This window comes from Eretmochelys imbricata, chromosome 9 (genome assembly GCF_965152235.1).
Source record: "Eretmochelys imbricata isolate rEreImb1 chromosome 9, rEreImb1.hap1, whole genome shotgun sequence".
NCBI classification, from domain to species: domain Eukaryota; kingdom Metazoa; phylum Chordata; order Testudines; family Cheloniidae; genus Eretmochelys; species Eretmochelys imbricata.
Window position 1 is genome coordinate 31,543,814 of NC_135580.1, and position 27,074 is coordinate 31,570,887.

Sequence of the window (27,074 nt, forward strand, 5' to 3'; positions counted from 1 at the left end):
CCATATTTTTTTAAACTGGCTTTTCATGGTGTGAGCATGTATTTATCCATAACACTGTACAGGAGGACATTGTGATACTACTAATTAACCTAGAGAATTTATACATTCCCACGTCAGCTTCAGACTACAAAATACAGGGCACCCTGCAAACCCTAGAAGAGGAATTGAAGCCATTTGGGAGAATGAGTCCTTAACATAAACTTGAAGTGCCCAGCACGGCTCTCTAATGACGCTTGCGCTATAGATCTAGCGGAGGGGATGAGCCCAGTGCTGAATTAAAAGAAATATTACAAAAGCAAAGAAAGGGCAGTTAAAGCTCAGTGAAATTTTCCTGGTTTGCAGAAGCTTGTATTACTGCAATAGAAATACAGTCAGGTGAATAGAATTCAGAAGCCAAGAGAATTTCTGCATTGCTGCATGGGAAAATTGGTTTTACATTTTCTCTTTGGTAGCAGTTGTTCTTTGTGCCATTGTTCATATTTTTTTTCCTACTTCCTTCTTCTTTCTTCCATCAAGGGCACATTGATGCCATTCCTCAGGTCTTCCCGGAAATGAAAAGAAAAAGAGACTTAAAGTACTGAAAACTGGTTTCAGCTGGACAATACTTTTACATCTAGCAGTCTAAAGAGAGTCAGAAAACTGAGGAAGGGCTAGTAAAAGAATCATGTTACTTTATTTAGTCTTTAGTCTTTTTATTTTTTTCCTTCAAATTATGTTTGTCATTTTTTAAATATTTCTTCTTACTTTGTCCTTCCTTTTTTTGCATCCTCATTTTGGTCCTAGGAAATGTTTCCCACTCTTCCTCAGCCATTGATACCCCCAATTTCAAACATCTGAGAGGCTTTGATTAGCATTCAATATCGCAAATGTTAATCTGAGGCTTCTACAAACTAGCCAGTCCCATCCCCAGGATCACCCTCATCCTCCCTTTTTAGCCAAGTTTAGCAAGCAGGGCAATCCTATAGCTTGCAGTTTGTTCAGAATGCACCGCTCATTTGCTCACTGGCTTGAGTAACTGTGATCATATTAGGCCTGCCCTGCATTTTTACTATTTATGAAACAGTAGATTATTTTACATCGGCACTGTTATTTTTTAAAGCCCCTTACAATAAAGGGGCTGGCTACATTTGAAACCTCCTCACTAAGCCTCTCCAGATTAATATTTACACAGATGCACCACCTGCTTTTTGGGGATTCACCGTTCTCTCTTAGGCCAAGTGTGTGAGCTCCTATGCCCATGTGATTTCTCACTGAAGTCAATGGGACTCCCTGAGAGTCCACCCACCAAGATCACTTTACATGAGTGGGGCCTACATCCACTAGGCAGTCGTGTTTTCACCGGGGAGGATCCCAGGATCATTCCCCCTCAGTTAGTTGCAGCACATGTTTAAGAGAGAGTTTTCTTTTTTCCAGAGATGCTTTTGTACAGTCACCATTGGCCACTTATTTATCCCCAGTTTTTTCCTTTATCCTTTTTTCCCCTGTGTGGTCCCTTTGATTGATGTTTGTCTAACTTTAAGAGGCTACGTTATCAGTGAATTTTTCAATGTCTTCAATTGTTATACTGTGTTTACTTTATGATCAACAGCTCTAAGCACCTTAGTATGGGGCTTGGAAGGAAGAGAAGCTTTAAAAATAATTAGTGTTACCGTATATGAGTACATTTATATTCATGATAAGACTGTTGCTCCTTCTCTCTCCTCATGACCTCCCACAGGCTGGGGAAACATAATTATTGCCACTCAGTTACAGTCACTGACCCAGTCATTCTGGGCAACAGCTTTTTCCCACCAAAGTGGTATTTTTAAGATGGGTTTTGCTGTTTGCCTTGTAATAAGCAGTGTGCAATGTGCAAGGCAAACAGACATGCAGAGGGCAAAATGGCCTTCATACTGCACTCCTTCAGCACCCACTGCTCAAAAATGCATTTGGGGGAGAAAAATTAACATTTTTCCTGCCTCTTTGGCCTATGTCACAGTTTCATTATTTCTATATTTTTATTATCTTATAATTGAGTAACAAACTTAGATAACTGTCAGTCTGACTGTGATCAGAGGTTGTTATACAGTTATCACTCTATATTAAACGGTCCAAGCAGATGGCAATGAAATGTCTGGGATGTAGAGAGGGGAGGATTTGCTAAGATTTCTATCAAAGCAAAATTCTAGTTTGTTTGAAGAACATTATTGTAAAACATATCTTAGCATTTCTCTATTACAAAAAGCTTTTAACACAATCTAATTAGTTTTTGAGCAGGCTAATCCTGCCCTTTGACTACTGCAAGGTAGAAAATAGAAGTAGCTGATTCTGGCCTTTCTTTGCATTTCAGGAATTGTTGCAGTCCTTTTTTGTGGCGTCACACAGGCCCATTATACCTACAACAATCTGTCACCAGATTCCAAAATGAGAACTAAACAGGTAGAGTACAAAAATAACTGACTTTGTCTCTTCTGGTGCTGTAATGAATATATAGAGTTACTGCCAGCATACCTGGAAGGGTTTTCATTAATGCAAAGGAAAAGGCTTATGTCTTCATTACAGGAGAAGGATATTTGTAGAGATTTTGCCAGGAAAACATTAACAATCCTCTTGCTAGGCAAAAAAGTAATAATCTAGTCTTTGAGAGACCAGAAATGTAAGATATCCATCTAGAAGATGAAAGATGTAGAGCTAGTAATAATTTACAGTAGCTTCCATCTAAAACTGTTGCAAAGCGTAGTAGGAAATCCAAAAGCTCTAGTGAGTAAAGCTATAACAGTTTTACAGACGGGGTTCATGTGGATTTTTTTTTTTTTTGCAAAGGAGTTTTTGGGCCAGCCCTCAGTCTCCAGCATTGGCAGACTTCTTTCCCCTCATGAAATCTAGTAAAGAACATCCCGGTGACTGCAAGGTTCCTTTTCAGTGAACAATTTGGGAGGCAAGAAAAGTCAGTTTTCTGTTTGTTTCTAGTAAAATGTTTGAGTCTTTCAATTGTATGTATTTTTGAGAACTTGGAGCTGCTTTCAGGAGTTGAGCCTTTGGGTCACGATTCACAAACACTCTGCAACACATCTGTCAAGGTTCCTCCCCCACTCTGAACGCTAGGGTACAGATGTGGGGACCTGTATGAAAACCTCCTAAGCTTATCTTTACCAGCTTAGGTCAAAAAGTTCCCCAAGGTACAAAGTATTCCACCCTTTGTCCTTGGATTGGCCGCTACCACCACCAAACAAATACTGGTTACTGGGGAAGAGCTGTTTGGAAACGTCTTTCCCCCCCAAATACTTCCCAAAACCTTGCACCCCACTTCCTAGACAAGGTTTGGTAAAAAGCCTCACCAATTTGCATAGGTGACCACAGACCCAAACCCTTGGATCTGAGAACAATGAAAAAGCATTCAGTTTTCTTACAAGAAGACTTTTAATAGAAATAGGAGTAAATAGAAGTAAAGAAATCCCCTCTGTAAAATCAGGATAGTAGATACCTTACAGGGTAATTAGATTCAAAACATAGAGAATCCCTCTAGGCAAAAACTTAAGTTACAAAAAGATACACAGACAGAAATAGTTATTCTATTCAGCACAATTCTTTTCTCAGCCATTTAAAGAAATCATAATCTAACACCTACCTAGCTAGATTACTTACTAAAAGTTCTAAGACTCCATTCCTGGTCTATCCCCGGCAAAGGCAGCATAAAGACAGACCCACAGACCCTTTTTTTCTCTCCCTCCTCCCAGCTTTTGAAAGTATCTTGTCTCCTCATTGGTCATTTTGGTCAGGTGCCAGCGAGGTTACCTTTAGCTTCTTAACCCTTTACAGGTGAGAGGAGTTTTCCTCTGGCCAGGAGGGATTTTAAAGGGGTTTACCCTTCCCTTTATATTTATGACAACATCAAAGAACAAATGTTAAACTGCCAAGTCCAGGACAGCTGTCACACACCTCAGGGAGGCCCAGAAAATCCCAGTACCCTTCAACCTTCTGTTCCTTCTCTCTGACAGTTTGACAGCAAGGAGCTTACACATCTGCTAGGACTCACTTCTGTACCATTTTGTTCTGGGGAAGTGAATAGTATTTTATAATGTGGATCTTTTGTATCCATTTTTGTCCATGAAAACTTATTACATTTTTTTTAAATAAATGGCTTAGAAAGAAGCCCATTCCCCTCAAGGTACTCTTCTTGTTTGCTTGCTTGATTGCTTTTCTGGAACAGTCTCCCTCATTTCAGCTTCCAGAGAACTCGCCAGACAACTACCTCTCTTCTTTCCAATCCCTCCTCAAATCACCCTTCTCTGCAAAGCCTTTAGAAGACAACCACTGCTAGACCCCTTCACCAGCTCCAACTCATACAGACAGATCGCTGACTGTTTGTTTCTGTTCTATTTTGTCTTTGAACTATTTTGTAAACTAATTGGGGCAGGTACTCTGTTTTGTTTGTAAATCAGCAAGTACATTGCCATTTGATAAGTATTAATATGAGGTGATTGTTTTTCTTGAGCTGCATTTTAAATTGTTTGTAAGAAAGTCAGTGGCTGAAGGGAAACCTCTCAACAAGCTCCAAGAGCTGAGCCAAGTATGAGGTTAGAAGATGACCTTCATGAATGGCTACAATGATGAATGTTTTAGGGCTTGTCTTCACTGCTGCATTAGCTTGAGCTATATACACTTGAGCTAACTCCCTCTCAAGCTATCCTAGCTCGACTGAGAGCAGTCACCCTGAAAAGTAATACTCGAGCTGCACGGAGTGTTTGTATTTAGCAGCACAGCATGATTTTACAGCAGCACAGAGTAGCTGCATCTCTACCCCATGACCAGCTCAAGCATCAGCAACACTCGAGCTTTATCCTATATCCTCTCACTGACCAGTTAGCTTGAGTTTAAAGCACCTCTTAACTCAAGCAAAAGATTTGTGTGTGAGCACAGGAGCGGGGTTAGGGGGAACACTTGAATTATACTTTGAGCTAATATTGTAGTAAAGACAAGCCCTATTTGTGGCTGAAGGCTGGATACATGAGCTGTGACTGCAAGTTGCAATGAATTATGTGACCTCAGATGGACAACTCTCAAGTGGATCAACTCAGCTCCTTCTTAACCACCTCTGAAACTGCCTATAAGTCTAATTCACATCCAACTACAAAAGGCCTTTTGAATACTTCAGTGCAGAGTGAAGTAATTGGCCCATTGGGAGTCAGGATCACTCTTCAAAATTCTGTACCTTGAAACAAATCTCTTCCATGCCAAAGACGGTGTGCTCTGTTGCATCTGCTTGTCAAAACCAAGGGGACGTATCAAAGCCTTAAGGGTGTTTCAGCTGTGGCAGCCTTGGGCCTATGCTGCCTATAGCTCTCATGTCCGAACACCCCAAATAACTGACAGCTCTAAAAATAAATCTACCAACAAACAACCCACTCTCCCGGAATCCTGCAGTACTCCTTCCCCATCTATCAGCAGTTTGGCATCAGCACTGCACAATAACAAGGCATTTCCTCCAGCTCCCAGGTCTGCTGCTGTGCTTGTTGCACTCCTGATGTGCTGGGGAGACTCTGTACCCCCAGTAGCCTTCCTAATAACTTGTCAGCTGGGAAGTATCATAGAGATGCAAAAATTGGGGGCAGGAATGGGACTGGATGAGGTTCTGCTCTTCTTACTATACATACGGCTCTGGGGAACCTAGGGCTAACCCTGCTTGATAGCTTTGATGCAGTTCTCTTCTGGCCCAAGTGTTGATTCTGAAGTTGTAGCAGGATTTGTAGCACCTGTCAGGATGAAGGCAAAGCACCTAATTGCCCTGGACTCCACTTCAGATTTCTCAAGACTTCCTGCTACTCCACCTTCATGCAAATCTGCTGTCAAAAATCAAATGCTATTCAGGTCAGTGGTACTGGCATATATGATGAGACGCTTCCAGACTATTCTCCAGCAAACTGTATTAGCAGTTTTGGCAATCCCTGCACAGCTAAGTGGAGACACAGAGGCGTCTCTCAGTGTGGTGTTCTGTCAATCAGAGCTTGACTGGTTGCATTGGAAGAGTTTTCTGCATCCCAGGTATCTTTCACCTTGATGTACAAACTGTAGCTTCAGTGTCTATGCCTGTGACTTCAGTGCTAAGAGGTCTTTTTTCTTATTGGGAGAACTTGGAGGCGTCTCCACACACTGTTTGCCTCTGGAGAGTCATTAAGAACTCTCCTCCAAAGGATCTAAGTTTTAGCTCAAATCTCTGCTTTCCATTAAAGTGTTCTAAGAATAATATGATGGATAGTGATGTGGGTATCTGATACCACTCTATCAGTCAGGTACATGGATAGCTAAATATCCGTTTGACCACTGAAAATATGTCCACAACTTCTCTGCACCGTTTCCCTCGGGGTGGTAGAATTCAGGCATCTGAAATGTTGACGATACGTACAACAGGTAAGATCAGAGATGGGGGGAGGGGAGAATATTTTGTCCCCTTGACCCTGTTATCCTCTCCTATATTTTTTTAATTCCCTCTTCTTTTCTTGTTTCCAACAATAAAAACAAATAATTTCCTAAGTTATTTTGTGCCCTCATATTCCTGCCATCAGCACTTTGAGCAATGTCCTTGAACCTTTAATAATACTGTGGGTTGAGCTTCTTGCATTGCTCAACATCACACCCTGTTCAGATGCTACAGATCTTCTGCCTGCCACTGTGGTGTTAGAGCAGGATGGGATGTGGTCCCAATAGCATCAACAGCAATCTGATGGTGCAAGGTGCCTCTAAACAGGTTAAAATATATTATAATGGAGCCTAGTTTGCAGAGTTTTTTTCCTGCTTTCTACTTGCATCCAGTTCTCAAAATGTAAAATTTTGAGCTAGTATCTGCTGGTGTCTGGTCTCTGAAGAGTTGCCTTAAGGCTTATTCAATCATAGCATGTCACTGTTGCTAGCTTTGGATTTCTTCTACTTCAAAAGGTCTGTGCAGTGCAACCATATGGAATTTTTAATACTGTTACTCAACGTTATTGTCTGTATGTTGCATTAAGCAGTGAATCAAAATATGGATTATTGATGTTACTGTGGCTAATGCTAGCTACAACCGGTCTTCCTTACACAGCCATGGTTCCACATGATATCTCTGTTTAGGTGGGGAAAAGACTGTAATTTGTCACTTTAATAGAAGTTTGAATCACTTCACTCATGGTTTTTAATCCTGAAGTCCTTACTTAGTTTTGACACAGTCATTATTCTGGCTTAATTCTGGGGGTCTGCAGACTATGTGTAAGGGTTCCGTGAAAGATTGTTGTTGCCACAGAACAGTGGTTTTTAACCTGTGGTCTGCGGACTCCTATAGGTCTGCAGTCTAAGTCCAAGATTTCCAAAGGGGTCCACACCTCCATTTGAAAATAGTAGGGAAATGAAAAAAGGTTGAAAACCATTGTTCTCGATGAAGCCAAATGGAGCTTTGCCAGAATAAGGACAGAGTAAAAACTGAGAAAGGACTAAAGGATTTGGCCCAGAATTGATTACTGTGGTTTAGGGGATGAATTTTAGTTTTGTTAGCGGTTGGAGATATTTGCTGTATACTCAACCTGTACTGTAGATGCCTATTTAGATTGAGGATATTTGCTGTGTTATCCTCAACCTATACTGTCGATGCCTATTTTTTTACAAAAAAAAAAAAAATTTAATGGACTGTGAAGATCCTAAAGGGATCTGAATATCTTATGCAAAATATAGACATCCCTGGGGCTTCTCATTTTCTAGTAGTGAGAATTTAGCCAACACTTGTCATTTAGAAAAAAGGAAATTATCTGGTATAATATATTCCAACATGGGCACCCCATTACCTGAAAATGTGAGGGTAGAACAATAATTAGAGAAAGGTCATTCAAATTCACAGAGGATTTCAAAATTTGGTTTCATTCAGACTTGGTGTTGGGCTGCTCTGGAGCTGCAGACCCCAAAAAGCCCTGTGATTGCCAAGGAGCTGGGTGGGTGAGCTGGCAGAAAACCAGGCAGGTTTCAGTCAGAACCCAGCCTGGTTCCATCAGAACTGAGTCAAAATCAAACAGTCTTCTCAAAAGGTTTTATTAGAATTTTTCTGTAACAATAATTATTTGAGCATTGGAGAGGATGACTGAGGATGGGTTAAGAGTGAAATATATAGGCCCCAATCTTCACTGGGATCTGTTATTCAATGGGATAAAGTGAAGACACTGAGGCCTGTGCTAGCAGATCGCAGTACAGGATTAAGGCCGTATACTGTAGTTCGGCTAAGAGATGACTAAAAAGGGTTATCGTAATTTTTTATGATTATGTGAAGAATAGAAACTTGAGTTGGCTGAAAACTTTCCATTAAAATATTTATTTTGATGGCAGTTGCTTATTGATAAAAACAAGTTTCAGGTCTTTCAATTCCAGTGAAAACAAAACAAAAAAACTTTTCATCTAAATTTTTCACAATGGGGGAAAAGACCATTTCCTGACCAGTTCTCATAGAAATGCTACAAACTGACAGGGAATTGTTCAGGGTGACACAACTTAGGTTAGGAGTCATGAGTTGAAATTCAGAAACAGGTAATTTAGTATAAATATCAAGAAAAATCTTTTGGACAGTATGATGTATTAAAATAGTCCAAAGAAAGTAATGGAAGGTTCATCCCTTAGGACAGTTTAAATCTAGAATGGACAAATTGCAGGGCAACATATTATAGGGAATATAGTGTGAGAGGAACTGGAATATCTAAGAGGTCTTTTCCATCTTCAATTTATACCATTCTATGATAAATTGTTTTTGAAAAGTTTAAGGTTATAGGCTAAACTAGTCAGAAGATAGAAGGGTTTGTTTTTCCATGGGAAAACTGACAAAAATTAAATTTGTAAGATGAAATGTGGAAGATGTAAAACAGCTGGAAAGTCCAACTCACAGAGGAAAATGGGAATATAAGCATCCAGGACTACAACTCCCATGAGGCATCATTTTGAAAATACTACTTTCTCCTTTTTTGGTGAGGGGAGGGGATGTGGCATAGGAATCCCTTGCCTTAGTATATCATGGAAGATGTAGTCCAGCCAGAGAGAGTGGGCCATAGAGAAGAATGGAAGTTTAAGGCAACCAAGATTACAACACCCATGGTTACAATGTGGCACCATTTTGAATTGAAATGTATTGGGGGTTTTGGTATTTAAGCTAAATCAAAATGTTCTGCAGAGAACAGACACTTTAGGCAAAATAAATTATTTAGTTAAAACCCCAGTTTTCCATCAAATACTTCTGATGGAAAATTTTCGACCAGACCCCCTACCCCCAAAAAAATTTTTCTCTCAGACTCTCATGGACAATAAACCACACAATGTTGATTGAACCCCGTCCTAACTATGCAATTTCCACTATTACATGCACAAATAATATAATGTGAATGCAATTGCACCTCACTGGACATTCAGATGCATGTTTCCCTAATATGCAGTCATGGAAATTGCATCTGTAAATCTGCCATGGAATTGCTTGAACAGATTGTGTGCACTATTTTACACATAACTTTAAAACAAAGTACACAGTGTTTAAGTTTTAATTAACTCTGAATTGGTGTGTTATATAAATTACTAACATTTAATTGAAATACATAGTTTTTGTTTGCAGTAGATCTTTTACTCCCTCCCATGTCAAAAATAAAAAATAAAATAAAATAAATTAATTAAACTAGACTACACTTACCGGGGGATCAACGAGCAGTGATCGATGCATCGGCAGTCGATTTAGCGGATCTAGTGAAGACCTGCTAAATCGACTGCAGATCGCTCTCCCATCGACTCCTGTACTCCACCTGAATGAGAAGTGCAAGGGCGTCTCCTGTCTAACGTGGACCCCCTGATAAGTAGATCTAAGTATGTTGACTTCAGCTATGTTATTCGTGTAGCTGAAGTTGCATAACTGAGATCGATCTCCCCCCATAGTGTAGACCAGGCCTAAACCTTGCTCACCCCTGAACACACGTACACACACACAAACTTCTTTGTTACTTTCCCCCATGTCTCTTTTGTTTTTCCTTTCCACCCTAAGCTCTTTATCCTTAGTTTCTCTTATGATGTGGTTCAAAAATTGTTTTCCAATTCCTTCAAATTCTTCTAATTTATTTTCTAATCCTAAAATTACCCTTTCATATGCAGCTGTTACTGCTGTATCTGCCCTCCCTCTCTTTTTCTCACACAGAGCCTTTCACTGCAGTGAAACCTACTAAGCAATGCACATGTATGATTAAGAGAATTCCATGATTTTAAATCATTTACTATGAAATATTATTGCTGAGTCTGGTCCTAAAAAAAAAGTCTATCTGCCCTTCTACCCCCCCCCCCCCAGTTTAAGCCAATCTTAATACTCATTACTGATCAAAACCAAGAGCTCTCTAGTTCACTTAATTCATAGAGTTATTCTTAGGCAATCTTGCTCCTTTGTTACAATATGACAGATTATTCACTATTCTTACATTTCTGATATTGGACTGTCAAGCTGCAGTACCCAGTGAAAAAGCAATAAATTAAGGATGAAGTGGCAGCCTTAAATCTAAATTATTTCATTTTTATTGATTTTAAATCACTGTTAAAATTATGGTAGCAGATTTTTTTTAAAAAAAAGTCTGCTCTCCGTTCTGGTTTGCACGATATACATTATTATTGGCTGGGAAAAGTCCCATGACTTTGCAGTAAAGTGTAGTACACAACATAACAATGGAGGTATCTCTCACCATGATGTCATGCTGTGCTACAGACAGAACAATCATCACTTACCCTGACTAACAGGACACACATGACAAATGGCCAGGGTAATTTTCCTCAGATATTGATACACAGGCAAAACACATCTCAGTTTTTTGGGTGAGAATTTCTCTATTAAAAGTTTGTACCTTCTAGATGTTAGTTACACAGTGTCCTTTATTCTCAGTTTCCTGCATCTGCTCTCCATTCAGCTTTTATTAAAGGACCTATGTCATGTTTCAGTCATCTGTAGAAATGTGTACCAACATAGCTCTTGTCTTCGGAAACCAAGACTGTTACTTTAAATACTGTCTTAAGAAAAATAAGATCCCGAAAGTGTTGGTTAACATGGCTCAGGTTTGTTGTTTAATCCAATTATTTAAATACTCCTTTGAAAAATACATAATTTCACAATTTACTAATGGATTTGATTTATTTTTTTAATGTGAAGAATGTTTTCGGGTGGGATTTTTCAGAAGTGTTCTTCACTGTCTTAACTCTGGTTGCATTGATTTCAGTGGCAAAATTACCACTGACTTCAGCAGGAGCAGAGTTAGGCCAACGCTCAGTGCTTTTGCATATCCTACCTTTAGAGCTCAGTTTCTCTATTGCACCTACAATAGCGGTGTGGGGAGAGCTGGCAGCGACCTGGTCATGGATCTCTGATTGTATTCTGCCTGGTCCTGGAGTACAGTTTCCCCCTGTACCTTTAACTTACACTGCTGGTGGAAGAGGTACTACCAACAGATAGTCAATCATGGTGGAACCTCACCCATACCCCAAAATTCTGTTGTCATGTGAACTAGATTCTGCTCTTCGCTTGTGGTTGTTTTCTTTCATTTTTTGGGTCTGTAGCTAAGCATGATGATGTTAAGGGAGAGGAGATGAGTCAGACTGTTGTGCTGAAAATGGTTTGAAGAGAGAGCAACAGATCACCTCAGGAGGGGGATACATGGGAAGGAAATGACTTGGATTAACATTTATGTTCTCAAAGGAACCCAGGCCAGCTCAGTTTCTTAGTGGGTTGGCATTGGCAGTCAGCTGATGTCATTTTCTATCTAACAGCCCTATATACTCCAGCTGTTAGCTGTCCCCCTATACTTCACAGAAAAGAGATTGTAGGCCAGGAGCTCATGCAATGCATATCTACAGAGTAGAGGACAAAGGAGCAGAGAATTTTGCTTCCTGACAGAATCAGGCACCATCAAGGACTAAGTGTTGGTAAGGAACCCTAAAATACATCTGCAACAGGGGAGAAGGTGTAAGGAAGTTACTGAAAAGGACAGAGAAGAAAACATAATTCAGTTTATAGGCCTGTATTCATTCCATTACGCTAATCTTTGTTTCTGCAGTCAGTTATGAAATAGTTAGATGTAGCAAGGTTGTAAAGAGAGCCCTCTGAAGCTAGATGTAATCACCTCGCTCAAATGCATTACTAGTTAAACAGTTAACTATATATTTACACTGAACCTGCTAGCAAACCCCATTGGGAATGCCTACCACTTAGACAAAATCTTTTGTCCTGAATGTTAAACTACTGTATGTAAAAGATGTCATGTAAGCTCTGAAGCCGCACTTCATCTCTGAGATCTTACAGAAGCTAGACTTCAGAGTAAAGATAAAGAGCCGATCGCTGCAAAGACCCATGTGAGTAAATAACTTTATTCAGGTAAGTACTCTAAATGTGGTCAATGGGATTGCTTATATGTGTGAAGTGACGCTACGGGTTCGTGCCAAAGAGAACCCACATGCCCATGGATCAAGAAAATGATTTTAATCTATGATCTGTAGACACGATTCTGTCTTGAGAATTTCAAATGTGCCATTGTCTTAACAAAGAGATAACCAGAGTATGGTGAATTTTTAAGCAAGATACCCTTAACTCACGTGCAATATAGCTCCAAATTGTAAAGATTTTAAGTTAAGTGAGAATCAGACTCAAGCCAGATAGTTTCTGTGTCATTGGTTTAGATTGTGGATGGTGCTGAGTTTCCTCCCTCCTTCCACAGTGACAGTTTGGTATGAAATATGTGACTCAGGATGCTTATAATCAGATTTATTTTAATTTAAAAAAATTCATTAAAATTCATTTAAAGATATAAAGCACCATGGGAAACTTACATATGTTTGTCTGCAAAAAAATGCTATCCAAACCACTATAGTCCCTTGATGGATTTGAGACACGCAGCAAAATAGCATCAGTATGGCCCTCAGGCTTCACAGTGTTCCATCTAGAATTACATATTTGCTTTTGGAGCAAATCTAAGTTAAGCAGCAGCTTATCATTTAACAAGTGAAGTACGGTGCCAGTCATGTCCAGAGATACTGCAAGGAAAATTTGGTGAATCCAAAATATGGTTATAGAATAGTATCAGAAACTAACATAAAGAAGACCATGCAATATCTTGGCAGAAATTTTTAAAAGCCCAATTTATGCCTAGGGGAGCCAGAAGCATGTTTAGCTCATTATACTCTCACTGCAGCACTCTAATACCATGCTCCATCATTCCACTAAATTTTTCCTGTGTCTCAAGTTTTGATGAAGATTTCTCAGCGGGTCTTTACATTACAAAGAAGGATAAAACATTTTCTGTGTCTACTGGTCAAGGCTGTTTTCAACCCAAATTCTGGAGCAAAAATAAAATCAGAGGATTAACTGGAGCAGACCAAAAATTACGGAGTTCCCAAGCTAACATGTGAAATGAAAATGTGGTGGGTAAGAAAATGTTTGCTAACCTCTCTCTCTGCAGTAAATGTAATTACAAATGCATGTAACAAATCAAACGTCCCAAATTTGTCAACACAGGATCATTGTGGAGAGGTATTTCCAGTAGGGATAAGGAGGTTTTAGTACCGTTATACAAGACACTGATGAGATCTCACCTGGAATACTGTGTGCAGTTCTGGTCTCCCTTGTTTAAGAAGGATGAATTCAGGTACAGAGAAGAGCTACTAGGATGATCTGAGGAATGGAAAACTTGTCTTATGAAAGGAGACTCAAGGAGCTTGGCTTGTTTAGCCTAACTAAAAGAAGGTTGAGGGGAGATATGATTGCTCTCTATAAATATATCAGAGAGATAAATACTGGAGAGGGAAAGGAATTATTTAAGCTCAGTATCAATGTGGACACAAGAACAAATGGATATAAACTGGCCATCGGGAAGTTTAGACTAGAAATTAGATGAAGGTTTCTAACCATCAGAGGAGTGAAGTTTTGGCATAGCCTTTCAAGGGAAGCAGTGGGGGCAAAAGATCTATCTGGCTTTAAGATTAAACTCGATAAGTTTATGGAGGAGATGGTATGATGGGATAACAAGGTTTTGGTAATTAAATATTCGTGGTAAATAGGCCCAATGGCCTGTGATGGGATATTAGTTGTGGTGGGATCCGAGTTACCCAGGAAAGAATTTTCTGTAGTATCTGGCTGATGAATCTTACCCATATGCTCAGGGTTTAGCTGATCGCCATATTTGGGGTCGGGAAGGAATTTTCCTCCAGGGCATATTGGAAGAGGCCCTGGAGGTTTTTCTCCTTCCTCTGTAGCATGGGGCACGGGTCACTTGCTGGAGGATTCTCTGCTCCTTGAAGTCTTTAAACTACGATTTGAGGACTTCAATAGCACAGATATAGGTGTGAGGTTTTTTGCAGGAGTGGGTGGGTGAGATTCTCTGGCCTGCATTGTGCAGGAGGTCAGACTAGATGATCATAATGGTCCCTTCTGACCTAAATATCTATGAATCTATGAATTGCCCACATTGTGGGGCATATGAAGTTGCACCAGCCCAGGGAGATACTCATGAAGGTTTTGGTTACAACAGAACAATGTAACTCTCAGATGCACAAAGGGAGGGAGCCTGATGCTCCTGCACAGAGCAGTTGAGTTTTATAGAGAGAGAATGTGGCCCTCGCTCCACCTCATTTAGGGTGTCTAACACCCATGCAGCACCAGGCGACAACAGCCCCTGTACACAGGAGAGTGCAGGAGCTGCAATTGTGACTGGCCTCTGTGCAAAGATCATAAGAGCAGGGGAAGAAATGTTCCTTGTATCCCCAGCCTTGGCCCTCTACATTTGTGTAATGGCCTGGTAAAATCTTGCATGGCATTTTTAGGATGGTAGGCAGGCAAAGAATTTAGTGCTAGGCCCAGTGTCTGTACTGTGATGTGAAGATGTAAAGCACTGTATTCTTATTCAGAATAATACATTTCTGGACAATGTTTGCTGCCTTCTGTTGCACTACTGGATATTTTGGATCATTTACAGATAATTGGTTTACACTTCCACACAGAGTGACCACACAGATGCCAGGATTTATTGGTACACATAGTTCAGCTGTCTCTTGGTTTTCAACAAAATAGAGAGTCTAGTTAGGCTCAAGGAAGCTCTCCTTACAAGGAATGTGCTCTCTTGATTAGTAAGGCAGCATTCCACACAAAGCAAAAGGACCACACATGATCCTTGGAAATGACCAGTCTAACTGGCATCTGTTGTTGTGACTTGTCCCAGGAAGTTTTCCCAGGAGAGAGTGAAGTCTTAGGTATTACAAGATCTAAGAAGTTTCAGTAGAAATAATTGAACAGATTGTCAGGGAAGGCTTAAATAAATCAATTTTGTCTTCAAAACAAGAATATGACACGTAGCAGGTTCTGGCTAGCCTCTGTGAGAGTATGGGGCAGGAGGAGCATACCCTCCCAGCACAAGAGCCAGCCATACTCTCAGTCTCTGTGCCATATTGTGTATGATGGGGTTTTTGCTCCTGTCTCTGAAATACCTGGTATTGGCTATTGCTAGAGACAGGTCAGTGAGGTAGAAGAAGTGCTGTCTGATCCAGTGCAGCAATTCTTCTGTCCTAAATGCATGTCAGAAATTATTGATAAGTACTCAGCATGACCCACTGCATAAATATGGTAAAACAGAAAGCAGTGTCCATAGGGCTGGCTACAGCATCCATTTCTCAACTATTATTAAAGGGGCTGTGTTGGTGAAGAACTTTCTATTGCTTCCTTCCACATACAGATTCAGCAAGAAGTCAGCTCCAGTAGACATTGGTCATACCTGGCTAAAGATTTGTTTTTCTATGACAAAAGGAGGGGCAGCAGCCAGGCCCCTTGACCTAGCCCATGAGCAAGATTGAGAGCAGCAAAGGCTGGAGTATAAGAGGGACTCAGGGAGTTCCCACGTGAGAGACTAGAGGTCAGGAAGGACAGTGTGCACACTTTAAAAATAAATAAGACTAGAAGTCAGTGAAGGGCTGAGGAAGAAGCCACTTTTGACAACAGAGATGGACGTATGATGGGATAACATGATTTTGGTAATTAATTGATCTTTAAATATTCATGGTAAATAGACCTAATGGCCTGTGATGGGATGTTAGATGGGGTTGGATCTGAGTTACCCAGGAAAGAATTTTCTGTAGTATCTGGCTGGTGAATCTTGCCCATATGCTCAGGGTTTAGCTGATCGCCATATTTGGGGTCGGGAAGGAATTTTCCTCCAGGGCAGATTGGAAGAGGCCCTGGAGGTTTTTCGCCTTCCTCTGTAGCATGGGGCACGGGTCACTTGCTGGAGGATTCTCTTCTCCTTGAAGTCTTTAAACCACAATTTGAGGACTTCAATAGCTCAGACATAGGTGAGGTTTTTCGCAGGAGTGGGTGGGTGAGATTCTCTGGCCTGCGTTGTGCAGGAGGTCAGACTAGACGATCATAATGGTCCCTTCTGACCTTAGTATCTATGAATCTATGAATCTATATAAGTATCTTTGCAAGAGTTTCTGCAAATGGAACTATGTGCAGTTTTGCTCTTGCTTTAGCCCTCTTTGCTCAAGGTAAACAGGACTTGTGCACACTTTAAAAATAAATAAGTTGTATTAGGAGATAAATACTCTGAATCTGTGACACCAGCTTCTCTCCCACAGGAAACTGACCCACTGCAAAGCCCTCAAACCTGCTACACTCAGCAAAGGCACAGCAACTGTGTGACCGGGTAGTTTCCCAGCAGTCCAGCAAGCGCTAAGGGAGGAAGGGAACACCCACCCACTATCCCCTTTGGAATTCCAGTCTAGATTCAGGCCCTGAAATTGAGCCAGCAGTCTGGGTTTGCTCCCCAACTCTCCAGCTCTCACCTACTGAGACTACTACCTGCCCCCTGATAAAACAGCTCAATGGCTCTTTTTCTCTCTGGGACTGAACAAGAATAAAATCTTTAAACAGGTACAAATAAGCCCAGTCTCAAAACAAAATGGGCCCACACTGAAGTTATTAACTGATTTTTAAAGATATTTTGGTGCCAAAAGGTGCAGCTAGATGCCTACTGGGATTTTCAAAAGCACCTAGGCACCTATCTCATATTGAAATGAATGGGAGTTGTGCCTACTGGGATTTTCAAAAGTGCCTCTGTGCCTATCTCTTATTCATTTCAATATGAAGTAGGCACCTAGGTGCTTTTGAAAATACCAGTAGGAGCCTATCTGCATCTGTAGGCACCTATATATCTTTAAAAATCTGGCCCTTTGCCCCTGGAGAGAAGCAGTTCTCCAGTCCCAACACCTTCCCGTTAGCCTGTACTTTCTCTTATAGGCTCAGCTTACTTCATGGGAAGGTAATGAGCTCCAGCTGTTTTATTGGCCTACTGGTTAACATTCGCATCCCTGTACCAGAAATCTAGCTTGGAGATGAAGGACTTTTTAACCCAATCTCTATCCTACACCTCTTGGGAGCCTGTCATAGCATGACTGATTAGGGGTCTAGAACACATGACTTATGAGGAGAGGCTGAGGGAGCTGGGATTGTTTAGCCTGCAGAAGAGAAGAATGAGGGGGGATTTGATAGCTGCTTTCAACTACCTGAAAGGGGGTTCCAAAGAGGATGGCTCTAGACTGTTCTCAATGGTAGCAGATGACAGAACGAGGAGTAATGGTCTCAAGTTGCAGTGGGGGAGGTTTAGATTGGATATTAGGAAAAACTTTTTCACTAAGAGGGTGGTGAAACACTGGAATGCGTTACCTAGGGAGGTGGTAGAATCTCCTTCCTTAGAGGTTTTTAAGGTCAGGCTTGACAAAGCCCTGGCTGGGATGATTTAATTGGGAATTGGTCCTGCTTCGAGCAGGGGGTTGGACTAGATGACCTTCAGGGGTCCCTTCCAACCCTGATATTCTATGATTCTATGACTGGTACCTTTAAGGAGAGATGGTGGCCAGCCACACCTGTAAGTTAATAATTAACTAACTGCTTCCAGGCTAAGGGGGCAAGACTAAAGAGGGTCAGGTGATAGCTTAATGGACAGTGGGCCTTATAAAAGGGCTGAGTGAGATTCACAGTTTTTTGGAACCATGGGAATCAGGTGGATTCCGGTGGAAGGACTTGACGAAGGGAGTGTAGGAGGACAGGTACTCTAGGAGAAGTAGCCTGGGAGATGAGTGCTCAAGTCCAAACATAGGAAGTAGGGGGTACATCTACATAGCCTGTGGCAGTGGGCCTCCTGGCCTGGTCAACAGACTCGGGCTCGTGATAATGCTCTAAAAATAGCTACATAGACATTGCTTTGAAGTTGTGGTTTAGGCTAGAGGTCTGGCTTGTTTCCTAGTGAGGCTTTTTTCCACCAGCTGGGTAACCATATACAAAGGTAACTGAGAAATGAGCTGGAAATGGGGCCCAAAAGGTGGAATGAAGAGAAGCGCCTGAAGGGCAGAAGAATCTTTGTTTGTCTGGGACCTTTTAGTTTGGACTCTTGCTACCCCAGAAGAGTCTACATCTGTTTGTGACTTGGCTGGAGGACTAACCCATAGGTCCTGCACCATCTGATGTGTGGAGACTGGAAGAGACCCACCTCAAGGAGGTAAACTGAGGTAGGGAGTGCCAGCAACACTATACTTGGCCAGCAGGGGAATGCTATGGGGCAGCCATAACTGAGCCAGAAGGGTAGAGTACTTCTTCACAAACAGACTGTCATCATTTCTTCAACTGATGGTTTGTCACAGGAATAGTATTTGTAATAACTATTTTCCTTAAAAATGGATTGAAATTAAGAAAATGAAAAACACTCAGGTTTTCTCCAGTTAATCTGTGTGTTTAACAGGAAAATCAGAAAATTGGGAATGTGACAAAATTCATTGTCTGACCAGATGTACCATAAAAATCTTAAACCTCTGCAGAATAGTATATTGCAATAAAGAAAACTAAAGCTGCTCAGTGTGTAGGTTTAACCAAGAGAATCATAACACCAAAAACTTCTATTTATTTAATTTTTGTACCAAGTCCTTAAATCTGAATTTCCCAGAAAAATCATTCATTATCTGACTGAGATTCCTGTTTATTTAGCCAGACTGAAAAATTGTTAATTTGTATTTTTAAAAAATTAAGAGCTTCAAAATTCTGCTGCAGATATGCCAAATATCTGTCTCCCAATTTTGAGCTATGTGCTGCAAGACAGATGCTAAACAGCCAAGAAGCATTAATAAAGATAAATTGATATCAACAGGTATTATGGTCATAGCATCCCACTAATTAGCTACATGAAAAAGAGTATTTTATTTTAGCACCACAGGTGGGGATACAGAATAGTAAGAAAACATTGTCTGAGTACAGCATTGCTTTTTGCATTGGAAATACAGTTCTCCTCTATTAGCAATAATAAAAATATTGAATGTCCCCTTACAGAAATCTATTCTGTTTCTACAGTTCTACACAGTGCACTTTAATCTGTTCTTTTCCTAAACAGCACCTGAGCTGTTTTAGTGATCGTGCATAGACCTAGTCTGACCTGAATCATTCCCATCAAGCCTGTCTCCTGCTTTCATCAATGTTTCTGAGGGATTGATCTGTGCTAGTATCTCCTTTTTTGTTGTGAATCATAACATTTTATAATGTATTATTTGGCACTACAAAAATTGGGTTTTAGGTCTCCACTTAAAAGAAAGCGGATCTTGTTTTGCTCAGCACAGGAATCAGAAAGTTCATATGTTCAAAAGCTATTCTTGCCATGAATAAATTGGCATTTGCTTCTAGCGTTCTCCATCTTGCTGAAAAGTACCAATTTTTGATGCTGGCAATATGAGGGATCATAATGTCATATGCAAACCAGTTTCCAAACTGCTTTATTAAAGGTTTGATGATTTATTTAAATGTTAAGCATTTTCTTTAAATATTAAGAAAACTTTTTGGATTGTTAAGATGATGGTTTACACTTTAGAGAAGGGTTGCAGATGCCAGCCATTGGCAAAAACATACCAATTGGAATGAAAAGCCATATGCCTAATTCTTGCTGGCATACAGAAACAGGCATAAAGAGATTCCAAATGGCATAATATATGCTATGAAAACTGTATTAATATGCAAACTAGCCTCAAAATGGCTCCCTCCAATGATCTAGTGCTCTGTCAGGGGACTGCATGGAGACCATTGCTGGTCAGAGAACGGGTTCAGTGGCAGAGCATGCCATTTTACCCCATGCCATACCTCTTAATGTACCTCCCTGGCTTTTGTCACTAAGGGCCTGCAGTGACAGTGGTCAGAAAGGTCAGCCTGTGAGTGGCTAGCATACAACCATGCTCCCGGTTTTCAGGTGTGTGTTTATGCACAATGCCAGCATTGCTCCTTAATTCTGTAAAAAGTGAGAATTGCTTCTCTGTATGTGCACTGAACAAACTCAGTGCCATTTCCCTTCCTCATTATCACTGCCTCCACTGAGGATCGGGGTGACAACATGAGGGAAAGCAAAAGAAAACAATGTCTGTTGCGCATGGTAATGAACCAGACACACAAAAAAGCACAATCCCTGAGCAGCAAAAAAAATCAGTTTAATCTAATCTGGGTCCACACACTATTATGCACTAATCATAGTCCTATGCTTTTTACATGATGCCATTACAGGGCAGAGATAAGGCTGTTTTGGTGCCTTACCTCTGCATTTCTGTACTTTGACAATAGTCCTGGTCCTCTTCTGCTCAGATGTGTGGTGAGGATTACAGGTGTTTCAAGTCCCTCCTATAGTGGGGGCCGTGGTAGAGAACCCCAGCCCACTCACTCCACCAAGCTGAGACCCAGAGCCCTAGGAGGGCAACAAAGGTGTCCTCCCTAGGTCACTTCCTCCCACTGCTTTCCTCTCTCAGTTTTCAGTCCCAAATAAGGTGAAAATATAACCAAACCATCAGCTCCACCAGGCTCAGTCCTCCTGCAGCTTCTGCAGCATCCTTGTCAGGAGCCTTTGGGGTAGGTCTGTCCTTCTGAGCTGGGTTGCTCCCTTTTCAACCTATTCTCCAGCTGGTGCATGCTCTGCAGAGCTGGAGGGGCAGGGCTACGTGGGCCCAGTACTGTCCTTTAACCCCTTCTGATTCAGGGTGGGGTTTGTATGCTCCATCACAGTAGGATTTCTTTTAAGAGTAACCTTAACTCTGAATTTCCTGGGTCTGTAATGCTTGTTTGGGGGGGGTAATTACAGCTCCCCTATATCCTTTTTACCATTAAATTGATATTTATACAAACTTAACTCCAGTTTAACATAGTTCTAATCAGGAAATTTAGAACGAAGGTAAGAAAATGATTTTATTTTAAATATGATACTTAGCAGTGTCCCTTTAATCATCAGATAGAGAAATTAAAGTCAAAGCCCAGTGAAGTGAATGGAAATACTCCCCTTGATTCTAATGAGATTCACATCATACCCTAACTGGGCACATTACAAATAAACTGGTACAATTAAAAAAACAAAATAACACGATGCTTCGTTAAGGTTTAATTAAGTTCTACATTTACCTGTTTTCCACTTGATGCTTTGTTTGAAACACTGTCATCTTTTCATTACTGTGGTATGTGACTTCAGCAGATGGATTATCAGTGAATGATCTGGTAACTGAATTAATCTCCAGAATTACAGTATCTATTTTGTCTCACGATATATGGTATGGTATTTTGTTTCACCAGAATGCAAGAAGGTTATTAAGTAAACCTTGTTTTAATTATGAGCATATGATTAATAGGGTCCTTTGTCATAGCTCTGCTTCTCCTAAAACTTTCAGGATTATGTCTCAGTTTGTTCGTAATTGCTCCTACTGTGGGCAGCATTGTGTTACGTGTAATAGCTTAGATGGACTTTTCTTGAATTATAAGAGGGATTTGAATTGTGTTTTGTTTGTAAAGGATTTTCAAGTTTTTTCTCGCAAATGTGCATGTAACTCACAGAAAACCAGTCTCAGCTTGCTTTTGAGGGCTCTGCTCCCTCTGCAAATTGGGATTCGTTTCCATTAGACCTGAGAATATTGGCATAGCATGATCCTTAAAGAAACTATTTTCAGAATTTTAGGATTTTTAAGTTCATGCAACTACTATATATAAAGGTCAAGTTTTGCAAATAGAAATATGGTCTGTACATCTCTACTTCTGCATTTTATATGATCATTTGCCTGATTTCAAGAGCCAGATGCTAAGACTCCAGAAATTGCTGATCTCTAGCAGCATGAGCTGCGTAAAAATGAGTATCCAAAAATAAGGCAAATACATTTACAACCTAAAGCTTTAGCCATCTTCCTGCGCATCCATCCCAACACTGGTGTCGTACCATGGTTTCTTATATCATTTCTGGACATTCTGCCCTCAGAAGAGTTGGAGGGATATATAAGAATGATAAGGCAGAAATACTGAACAGCTGACTGTAGCTAGTTCATCTCTAGTGATCTCTTCTGTGGAATTCAGTATGGGTTAATAAGACCATAAAAACTTTGGCTGACATTTTCAAAAACAAGTGTCTAAAGTCAGGTTCCTGAAACCATACTTAGGCCTCCAATAAGTGGTTTGATTTTCAAAAGCTGAGTACCCTGTGGCTCCAATTGATTTGGAGTAGGTAAATCTGGATTTAGGAACCTAAATTTGGGAATCTGGGATTTGGGTTTTTTTTTAAACTTTAGTCAGGGTGAGCCTGACACAGTGAGGTTCTGAGCACTTTCAATTTCCCCTGAAATTAAAGGGAATTGAGAGCCTTTGGCAACTTGCAAACAGACATTTACCACCTCCCTGAGGTCTGACATTGCCATTTCACAAAAGATATAAAAGCACATTGGCATAGCTATTTATGCCTCTTCTTCCAAAGCCACTTCTTTTCACGAGAGCCCAGACAATATCTTCTGCCATCCCAGAGATTATCTCTGCTCCAGAGTAGTTTCCATAGTGGAAGCAGCAAAATACAACAGGAGAGATGATTCTTTGACAGTTCTCACTGCACTGAAATCAGGAAGTACTAGGATTCTTTAGGTTTCAGAGTAACAGCCGTGTTAGTCTGTGTTCGCAAAAAGAAAAGGAGTACTTGTGGCACCTTAGAGACTAACCAATTTATTTGAGCATAAGCTTTCGTGAGCTACAGCTCACTTCATCGGATGCATACTGTGGAAACTGCAGAAGACATTATATACACAGAGACCATGAAACAATACCTCCTCCCACCCCACTCTCCTGCTGGTAATAGCTTATCTAAAGTGATCACTCTCCTTACAATGTGTGTGATAATCAAGTTGGGCCATTTCCAGCACAAATCCAAGTTTTCTCACCCTCCGCCCCCCACACACACACAAACTCACTCTCCTGCTGGTGATAGCCCATCCAAAGTGACCACTCTCTTTACAATGTGTATGATAATCAAAGTGTGGTCACTTTGGATGAACTATTACCAGCAGGAGAGTGAGTTTGTGTGTGTGGTTTTTGGGGGAAAAAAAAAGTGGGGGGGTGAGAAAACCTGGATTTGTGCTGGAAATGGCCCACCTTGATTATCATGCACATTGTAGGGAGAGTGGTCAGTTTGGATGAGCTATTGTCAGCAGGAGAGTGAGTTTGTGAGTGTGGGGGGGAGGGGTTGAGAAAACCTGGATTTGTGCTGGAAATGGCCCACCTTGATTATCATACACATTGTAAGGAGAGTGATCACTTTAGATAAGCTATTACCAGCAGGAGAGTGGGGTGGGAGGAGGTATTGTTTCATGGTCTCTGTGTATATAATGTCTTCTGCAGTTTCCACAGTATGCATCCAATGAAGTGAGCTGTAGCTCACGAAAGCTTATGCTCAAATAAATTGGTTAGTCTCTAAGGTGCCACAAGTCCTCCTTTTCTTTTTAGGATTCTTTAAAGTGCATTCTCACAAGAATTTCTGCTCAGATTACCTCAGATATAGTCAAATGACCATCTAGGATGAAATCCTGGCTCTTCTGAAGTCAACTGAAACATTCACATTGACTCCATTAAGGACAAGATTTCATGTCTTTACAGCTTAGCCTTTCCAAACCTCCAAATCTTTTGTGGTTCGCCCAACATTAATTTTCACGTCCTTCTTTTCACATTATTTATCTACGCACACTCAGCTTTTCATGTTATACACACACACACAGGCTGTATAAAATCCACGCATGGTCAGGTCAGTGACTTTCCTCTGATTCAGTAGCTGGCACTCTTGTCTTAGTGTTGGCACTGAATGAAAACAGAGCAACGTCCGAGAGCACTGTACTGTTGCAGGCACTCTTTCTTGGATAAGAGGAAACACTGAAGCCCTCCTGACCATTTGTGGTAGTTAAAGGTCCTGTCTGGCACTAATCTCAAGAGTTGGACAGTTGAAGGGAGGAGTGAATCTGCATAGAAGGGAAGCTACAATTAAACATCATCTAGGAATTTATTTATATAGAACATGCACAATATGTTGGATCCTGCAGTAAAGGGGACTGAAATCTTATAATCATGGCATAAGGGCAACAAATAATTTTTTGCAGTCCTGCTTCCTGTCAGAAAGTATGTCATTCATTTTAAAAGAAGACATAGCATGAGCTTCCTAAGATTTTTTTTTATTTCCCTGATAAGCTCAGGGCCCTTGTGTTGGATGCCAGCTCCTAATATTTCAAAGACTGTCTAAATGAATATCTTTCAAACACCCAAAACTTGGCAAGGAATGAAAAATTGTTTTTGAACTTGCTTCAAGAATTAATATTAGAGAACAGAGGTTTTTTCCTCTCAGCAAATTGAAGTTGAATAAATTGTATTCTGTCTCCTTAGAAATGGAATTGATCGCTGGAGGTTAGTACTAGGATGGCAAGTCACAGGAAAACTTTGTGCGGGGGTGAAGAGAGATGAGATTGATTCGTTGTTTTGCTTTTAAAACATCAGCCACAATCTGTTCCTCTAATACTAACATAAATGCAAAAGTACAAAAGGTAAATATATTAGTTCATTGTGACTTTAAGGACAATTGGATTGCAGAGATGATATTACTATTTTTCATTGAGCAGAAGGAGAGCAGTTGAGTCACACCATTGAAAGTCTCCTTTGTTAGCTATGTGGCACAACAACAAACTGAAATTGACTTCAGCAAAGCCACACATTTTCTTCCTTTTGGCAGACTGTTAGTTTTTTTAAAAAGACTATTCTTTATAGCTCGTCAAAATTCAGGGCAACTGCACCTGTACTTCCTATTAGTGGCCCAGCAAGGGCACCCACTCTCAGGTTCCAGCTGCCAGCTGTTACCTCTCTTGGGTGGAGACCTGCATCCCCTCTCCCTTCTGACCAGGGTATTTCCAGGCTGCATGGTTCCCTGTCTTCACTGTGTATTTCCCAGCACAGACCAGTTGCCCAAAGACACCTGATTGCTTTCTCTTCAGAGACGGATAACAGGTGTAATTGCTGTAGTTATAAGGTTATATAAAGTATAACTACACAGGACTGCCTATGCAAGCCTACTTTATTCTTAAAGTAAAAAGCACTACAGAGAAAATTTATTAAAAGCAATAAAATAACCTATACACATGCTAATAAGCGTACCAGTGTTAATCCCAACCCTAATATGGATTCTGGCAGGATCAGTCCTTCAAACCCCCACCTTCAGGGATTCCTTGTGGTTAGCACTTCATCACAGCTTCAGTTCAGAACAAGCATAGTCATGACATAAGGGGCAATTTGAATATATGGTTCAGGGGTGTTTGATCTGGAGTTTCCAGGAGTGGGTAATTAGCAGATATTGAGTCTCTCTCTCCAAGGTGTATCTTCAACAGGTTGGCTTCCAGAGGAGAATTTGCATCCCCCTCAACCAAGATACTTCTGAGGAAATCCACTTTACACATATTGTTCTAAAAAGACCTTTGAACTCCCTAATACCGTCCAGAGATTGCATTAATCTTGTCTTCCTGCTAAAGATGTTCCATGCGATCTCACAATAGAACATAGATATTTGCATTTCTAATACAATGTACCCCAAGGGTATTAGCTCTAATTCAATCAGGTTTAGCTTAATTCAGAAAGCTTCATTCTGGATATTACAGGATATTGTCAGTCTGCCACAGCTCTCAGCTGTCAGTCAATGGCCTGCCTGAATCCCATTTCCCTCTGGCTTGCTGCACCAACTGACTGACCCAGGTGGCTAACTTCCCAAAAGACATACCCTTCTGGATGGCTAAGAACACATTAGTGTAACTAAAAGCCTAGTTTTAATGATGTCATAATTATGTTGTGGTTTTGTTATTGCTGATGTCTGTTAATATATAGTTTGTTTCTAATTTCAAATGTATAATATATTAACCCTACTCATCATCCTCTTCTGCTCACAAGGGGCTTCCATTACCATAACTGTCCCACTGTCAGTCAGTGAAACAACATTAAAAAGTCTGTCACTACTGCGGATAGTTCCAAGATAATGCCAAAATATGCTCATTCCACTGCTACAACGAGCCTCTGGCTGCTCAACGGATTTTCCTTTAAATCATAGAATCATAGAATAACAGAGTTGGAAGGGACCTCTGGAGGCCATCTAGTCCAACCCCCTGCCCAGAGCAGGACCAATCCCAAATAAATCATCCCAGCCAGGGCTTTGTCAAGCCTGACCTTAAAAACTTCTAAGGAAGGAGATTCCACCACCTCCCTAGGTAACGCATTCCAGTGTTTCACCACCCTCCTAGTGAAAAAGTTTTTCCTAATATCCAACCTAAATCTCCCCCACTGCAATTGAGACCATTACTCCTTGTCCTGTCATCTGCTATCACTGAAAATAGTCCATCCTCTTTGGATCCACCTTTCAGGTAGTTAAAAGCAGCTATCAAATCCCCCCTCATTCTTCTCTTCTGCAGACTAAACAATCCCAGTTCCCTCAGCCTCTCCTCATAAGTCATGTGTTCCAGACCCCTAATCATTTTTGTTGCCCTTCGCTGGACTCTCTCCAATTTCTCCACATCCTTCTTGTAGTGTGGGGCCCAAAACTGGACACAGTACTCCAGATGAGGCCTCACCAATGTTGAATAGAAGGGAACGATCACATCCCTCGATCTGCTGGCAATGCCCCTACTTATACACCCCAAAATGCCATTGGCCTTCTTGGCAACAAGGGCACACTGTTGACTCATATCCAGCTTCTTGTCCACTGTCACCCCTA

At 40.8% G+C, this 27,074-nt stretch overlaps 1 protein-coding gene across 1 annotated transcript in view; it reads left to right on the forward strand.

Moving 5' to 3' along the window:
* Positions 1 to 27,074, forward strand: part of SLC9A9 (solute carrier family 9 member A9) — a 320,114-nt gene that overhangs the window by 142,892 nt on the left and 150,148 nt on the right. The window contains exon 9 of the mRNA XM_077826749.1: positions 2,330 to 2,418. Within this exon, the coding sequence (XP_077682875.1) occupies positions 2,330 to 2,418 (89 nt within the window). The remainder of the gene's footprint in view (positions 1 to 2,329; positions 2,419 to 27,074) is intronic.